The sequence below is a fragment of the Suncus etruscus genome, chromosome 10, assembly GCF_024139225.1.
Source record: "Suncus etruscus isolate mSunEtr1 chromosome 10, mSunEtr1.pri.cur, whole genome shotgun sequence".
Taxonomy (NCBI): Eukaryota; Metazoa; Chordata; class Mammalia; order Eulipotyphla; family Soricidae; genus Suncus; species Suncus etruscus.
In genome coordinates, this window is record NC_064857.1 from 55,921,848 (window position 1) to 55,928,879 (window position 7,032).

General features: G+C 47.9%; 1 protein-coding gene across 1 annotated transcript; it reads left to right on the forward strand.

The window, feature by feature from the left end:
* The first annotated feature begins 1,174 nt into the window (after positions 1–1,174).
* LOC126020340 (60S ribosomal protein L35a-like) lies at positions 1,175–1,575 on the forward strand. The gene has a single exon (XM_049781788.1). It carries the CDS (start codon positions 1,210–1,212, stop codon positions 1,540–1,542), a length of 333 nt encoding a protein of 110 aa, XP_049637745.1. The 5' UTR covers positions 1,175–1,209; the 3' UTR covers positions 1,543–1,575.
* The last annotated feature ends 5,457 nt before the right edge of the window (positions 1,576–7,032 follow it).

Here is a 7,032-nt window from a genome sequence, read left to right on the forward strand (position 1 = left end):
GGCCCTTGGTCCCCCACTCTTTTGTTTGTTTGGTTTTTGGTTTTTGGGTCACACCCAGCAGCTCTCAGGGGTTACTCCTGGCTCTATGCTCAGAAATCGCTCCTGCTATGCTCGGGGGACCACATGGGATGCCTGGATTTGGACCACTGTCCTTCTGCATCTAAGGCAAACGCCCGACCACTGTTCTATCTCTCCAGCCCTATTTCCCCACTCTTAAGCAGCTCTCTCACCCACACCAGGCATCCTCTTTCTTGCAGGTTGGGATGCGTAACTTTTGGCCACACTCTAGGCCAGAGTGCTAGACATTGAGATTTGGGCCTGCTTTATACTCTGTGCTAACTCTCCTCTGCACCTCACAGAACCAGGGCTATGTGATCAGGGCTCTGTCCTTTGCAAATGCTCTAGATAGCATTAGCTCTCAGCAAGGCCCCTGCTTGGAGGGTGACTGCTTGGGCACCCTGAGCAGGATAAGCCAGGATTCTGTCTGACTAGCATCTCAGGAGGGATCCCCATTGATGTTCATCTAGACAATCCCAGGTCACAGAACCAAACTAAGTAGTCTACCTGACCCCAGACATCCCTAGTTAGACAATCAGTTGGGCCCACCTTACTGATCCCAAACACTTACATGATCCCAGTCACCAAACTTGCTCTCAGTCACCTAGTTCAGTGGTGGGGAACCATTTTCAACTGAGCCAAATCTCGCCAAAACCACGATTGAAATTTATTTTGAGAGCCACATCTTTAAAACCGAAAATACATAGGATGGTACACTGTTTTTAGTTTTAACAAGTTTTTTATTGAGAATATTCTGCATGCAAGAATCCACATAGGTAGGGAGGATACAAATACCACAACTAATAAAACAAAAACTTTAGAACGATATTATTTATTGATAACATTAAATTCCGTAAAATTTGACTTACAATGTCAGTCTTCTGAGGGCAGCAGACAGAGAGAGGATGCTGCCTCAATGCCGCGGCGCCACACAGAAAGTCATGCCCCCACCATACCACATGACCCGACTGGAGCTGTGTGGAGCCGGCTGCTGGAGTTGCACACAGGGCGCGCACTGACAGAGGCTAGGAGCAGAGTCCTAACTCCTGGAGCGGCCACCCGGCACACAGAAGAGCCAAATTAAAAGTGTAAAGAGCCGTCTCTCAGCCATCTTGGACTCCCGTGGAAGCCCGGACTAATTAGGAGACAGACATGGCTGGAAGGCTGTGGTCTAAAGCCATTTTTGCTGGCTATAAACGGGGTCTCCGAAACCAGGGGGAACACACAGCTCTTCTTAAAATTGAAGGTGTTTATGCTCGGGATGAAACTGAATTCTATCTGGGCAAGCGATGTGCTTATGTGTACAAAGCAAAGAACAGCACTGTAACTTCTGGTGGCAAACCTAACAAAACCAGAGTGATCTGGGGAAAGGTAACCCGTGCCCATGGAAACAGTGGCATGGTTCGAGCCAAATTCCGAAGCAACCTTCCTGCTAAGGCAATCGGTCATAGAATCCGTGTGATGCTGTACCCCTCAAGGATTTAAGCTTACTGAAAAGTAAATAAATAAAATGTAGATACTTAACCAAAAAAAAAGTGTAAAGAGCCACATGTGGCTTGCAAGCCTCAGCTTGCCGACCACTGACCTACCTGATCCTCGGACACCTAACTGATCTTACTTATCTAACTGATCCCAGTCACCTACTTGATTGATCTCAATCCCCTAGTTGATCTCAGGTGACCTAATTTATTCAAGTCACCTAACTAATCCCAGTCACCTACTTGATATCAGACAACTAACTGATCTCAGTCTCCTAATTGATCTTAGGTAGCCTCATTGATCCCAGTCATCTAACCAATCCTAAATACCTAACAGATTCCAGCCACCTAATTGGCCCCAAGCCTCTGAGTCTTGGGAAGTTAATGCTCCTGAGGCAGAGGCGCTTAGGCCCCTCACTCAGTGTATGTATTTTCTGTGACCTTTTAAGAAATTTTAAGAAAATTTCAGACCAGACCATGAGCCTCACATGAATGAACCCAGACATGCAAAAGAAACAGGCTTTGAGACCCACATTCCTAGAGACACATATAGCTGTGGAGTGAAAGGTCTTGACTCCCTTAGGCTGTGATGACACCTAAAGGAACCATCATCTGCTGGCATCAAACAGAAATTACCCCACCCCAGTAATGCAGTGTCTGAATGTCTCTGTAGGTCTATAAACAGAGCTTGGCTGGGAGAAATGGGATGGAAAAGGTATAGACTAAGGAGACAGCCCCACATTTATGGAAACAAATTCTCAGGCCCAGGTCACAGGGATGCTTTGACAGCACAAGTGTGGCTTTGTTGAGATGGTTCTTCAGGAGAAACCCCAGAAAACCCCCAGGGGAATCCCTGATATCTCCAGGGGAATCCCCAGTGAGCCCTCAGGCAAACTCCCAGGGGAACCCAGCTGACCCCAGTCGACCCTTCAACTCCTGCAAACAGGGATGCTTCTTGGCAGTTGGCTGGTGTCAGGGTCCTTGAAGGTTCCACATCTATGGTCAGAGTGAGGAGTTCAGGGCCTGTCTGGGGCCATCAGCCCCCCACGTAGGAAGAACCACACTGGATGCCATGAAGCAGCAGCACAGCACCTGTCTCAGCATCTTCTTTTGCCCCTTGTGGGCTGTGCTCAGAACACCAATAAGGAGGGAGCCATCCCAAGAGCACTCCCTGAGTATCAGGTCCCCATGCCTGCATCTGTTGGCACCTCAAAAGACCATGAGAAACACCTGGGGCAGGCAGGGTTTTCTAGAAGGTTATCATCAAGCATGACAGTCCCAGGCCAGATATGGGGACTGAGCAGGGAGAAGAGAGGAGTCAGGTCTAGAGGTACTTGGGGCTATATATGCTGGCAAGAGTCAAAGGGCAAGTGACTAAATTGGAGGTGAGTGTCCTCACCTCAGAGTGGGGAGAGCTGACAACAGGAGACAGCATATACTTGGTAGGAGGGAGGCCAGGACGGCACTGACACAGCACATAGTCAGTCGGATTCCATCCCGGCACCTCATAGGGTCCTCTGTTCCTTCGGGAGTTGTCCCTAAGCACTGCCACGTGTGATTCCAAAGCCAAAACACACAGCATACACACAAATACACAAACACAGTACAGAGAGACACAGGCAAAAAAGACACATGCGACACACAGAACAAACACATAAAGCACAGATAAACAGAAGCAGACACACGAACATATAGCACAGATAGATAACAGACACAGAGACACATAGATACAAGGCATAACAGATGCACACATGGGTACAGGGCAGGTGTCCTATGCACACTCCTTCCCTCTGGGCAGCAGAGATTACCAAAGGCATTTTCCCTTTTGCAATCAGAGGAAAATGTGTCTGTGTAGCAATAACTATAATACAAAAAACTAGAGCAATTTTGGCAGGAACATTGGGCCAAAAGCCTACTAAGGGCTGTTTGCATCTGACGTAGGCAGCAGGAATGCACCCCCACCTCCATTCACAACACAAGGAGTGGGGGTCATGTCCTGTGCGATTCCCAAACCTTTCTATCATTTTTACTTCCTGGGAAGAACAACATAATGGGGCACACTCATCAAAGGCCAAAGCCCAGCCAGGGACCTAGTGAATCATATGGATTGTGGCTCACGTCATTCGCTGTGGAGCAAAGTCACAAAGATGTTCCTCCCATGGTTTAGAGAGTCTTGATGGTTTTGTCTGCCCTGAGGATGCCAGTTTTGGGAAGCAGAGAGGAGAGAAGGGGTGTGGGGTCCATCTGCAGAGAGACAGGGTATAAGGTCCATCTGCAGAGGGAGCAGTACCAATGGAGTTCAGAATGCCAGAGTCTCAACCTCATCCATATGTGGGTTTTGGGGGGGATGTTTGAAAGAAAGGGAGAACTTGATATGTGAAGAACATTGGGGAGAGGCCCAGCCAAACGAACCTGAGCCCTCCCACTGAAGTGCTTCTGAGAAAGGACATGAACTCACAAGTGGAGTGTTGTGGCCACTCTGGCATGGGGGGGTGAGGGAAGGAACCAGCCTCCTCCCCTTGTCCTGTCTGGGTGCTTCTATCCTGGAACCAAGGTGTCTCAGGCACAATCCAGCTCTCTTGAGTCACTGCTGTTTGCTGTGAACTCCTAGGCCATACCTGTGCACCCAGGGCCTCTCTCAACTGTCCAGATATTGTTGCTCAAGTGACTCTCAGGCCTGCATGTGGCTTCCGTGCCCCTCTTCAAAGTGTGCATTCAGTCCTATGTGTCCCCAAAGTTGGCAGAGGTGTGACCCTGCTCTGAGCAGACAGCACCTCAATCCCCACCTTGTGAGTCAAAGCAGAAATTGCCAAGTGCGGGCCCGGAGAGATAGCACAGCGGCGTTTGCCTTGCAAGCAGCCGATCCAGGACCAAAGGTGGTTGGTTCGAATCCCGGTGTCCCATATGGTCCCCCCGTGCCTGCCAGGAGCTATTTCTGAGCAGACAGCCAGGAGTAACCCCTGAGCACCACCGGTTGTGAACCAAAAAAAACAAAAAAAAAAAAAAAAGAAAGAAAGAAAGAAATTGCCAAGTGCAGAGTCAGGCACAAGGGGGTCGACAGAGACCCCATATGGAGCCCCAAGCCCAGGTGGGACAGGAGAGACCAGACACCCTACCAATAACTGGGTCCCCTCAGCCTTCCTGCCTACACAAATGACTGTTCCTATGGAAACGGCCACATGCCATTGGTCCTGAGAACAGCACTTCCAAAAAAGATCATATAGAAAAGACCTTTCAGTTTCTGCCCTTCTATTCTGAAAATACACATGTATTTGTCCATCATTTCCAGAAATTGGGGAAAAATAAAATTTTAATACAGTTTTAAAATCAGACCTACATTTTTCCATTTTATGTAGTATATAAAATAAAAATTTCACTTGTTCATTTATCAAGGCAATAAATATGCATGGAACACCTCCCTTTGCCTAAGTCGTAGAATTTAGCCCAGTGCATTTATCTTGCTAGATGTGAAACAGCTTTGACAGGAAACACAGAATGTGCCTTTGGTCTTTAATAAAGAAAGTGTCTTTCATTTCTAGAAAGATGGTTTTAAATGTTTGTTCATTTCCAGAGAAATCCCTGTGCTAATTCTCATTGCTCTTTTACTCATTTGGTGCTGGCTGCATGATGTAATGCAGACACTGGCCAGAATATGCACCTGGTAGGCAAATGTGAGCCAGATGTGAGGACTAGGTGGGTACTGAGGGTACAGCTGAGGTGATGAGGGTATTGCTGAGGTATTGCTGAAGGTACAGCTGAGGTATTGAGGGTACAGATAAGATGTTGATAGTACAGCTGAAGTGATGAGGGTACAGCTGAGGAGCTGTTGGTACTGGACCCCATCTTCGGTGAGCACCATTTCAGAGCACTGTCCAACTTCTCAGGCAACTCATGTCTGATCCTTCTGAATGTAGAGGACAAACACAGCTCTGCCCTTCCCCGTTGGTTCCTGCGAATGGGACAGAATAAGGGAGAAGGTAGAGCCAGGGGTGTGACTATCTTCAAGGCCAGAATCACAGAAAAAAGCCCAGAAACCGTCTCACTTCCTTGTCATATGCCACAAATCTCTGTTCCATGGGACCTCCCCAAGGCCCTGGCCACCGTCTCTGTTCTCTGCTTTCCTCAGACCATCGCCTGCACTCTGAGACAATAGCACAGTCTCTGATGAGGCTCTGGAGACCAGGTAACCATCTGTCCAAAGACAGTTATTACTTCTGCAAAAGCTTCCATTTGGGAAAATAGACGTTTTCCCTAATTATGAGAGCAATCTTGCATTGTCCTTATGGGAGGGCTATTTTGAGAAACCAAACAAACTATGTGACCAGGATTTCCATGGAGACAGCAGGGCCTGCTGGCCACTGCAGCCCACACCCCAGGCCTCAGCACTGCCCAGGGCCGCCCTCGCCTCGACTTGTTGGATCTGGTAACACACCCTCTGAGAAGTTTCCCTCTTCCAGCAAATTACCTGCTTATAATGAGTTCACATGAACTAAAACGTTTATGCAGAAAGAAATCTAATTTATTAAAATGAGGCTATTTATTTCATATTTTAATTGGAGAACATAGCTATTATGTCAATTCTAATATTTTATCTCCATTTCACTTGAAGGAAATAGACTTGAAGTTTAATCAAACAAATGTAATCACCAACATACAAAGAGTTGAGTGGGCATTGTCTAGAAACAGATAAGGCCTCAAAGAAGAAAGGTCTCCTCATCCTCCCACTCCTGCTCCTCTCCCTCCTCCTTGTCCTCCCTCCCTCTTTCTCTCCCTTCTCCTTTCATGCCAGGGACCCACACCAGAGAACAGGAGTGAACAGGACATAACAGGGCTGCCACAGAGAATTAAGAAACAGAAAAAAGTGGAGAAAAGACAACATGAGGAGGTGAAAGGCACCATGGACTGAGCACTCTGACCTTCCTTCAGGAGAAATATTAGATATTTCTTATTCTGAACCAGGAGTCACATAGGGGCAACATTCTTTCATTGAAAGCTCAAGTGGTCTAGCCAAGCTAGGCTGAGTGCTCCTACAACAATACACCTCAGCCTCGTGGTACAAACATGATGAGGAACTTTCCTCATATTCTTATTTTCTCATGTTTTCCCCAGGGCCTGTGTCCTCCTCAGGGTCTATATCATCCTCTGACCAGTGAAGACAAGCAGAGGCAGAGCAGATACAGATGTCACCTCAGCCACTTTTTCTACCTGCCCCGCCATGTTTTGACTTCCAGGTCCCTATTTTACAGCCCATTCCACTGTTTCCTGTCTCAGTGTCCATTTGGTACCAGCACTCCTCTCCTCTGTCCTTACCTGCTCCTCCTCCCACTTCCTTCCTCTCTCCTGTCTCCCCTCACCTTCACCCTCCTCCCTATTCCTTCATCTCCACCACTTCCCTCTCCTCATTCTCCCTCCTCCTCACTCTTCCTTTCCCCTGTCCTCCCTCTCTCATTCTGCTTCATCCTCTCCCTCTTCCCCTCCCTAGCCTCCTTCCTCCTCT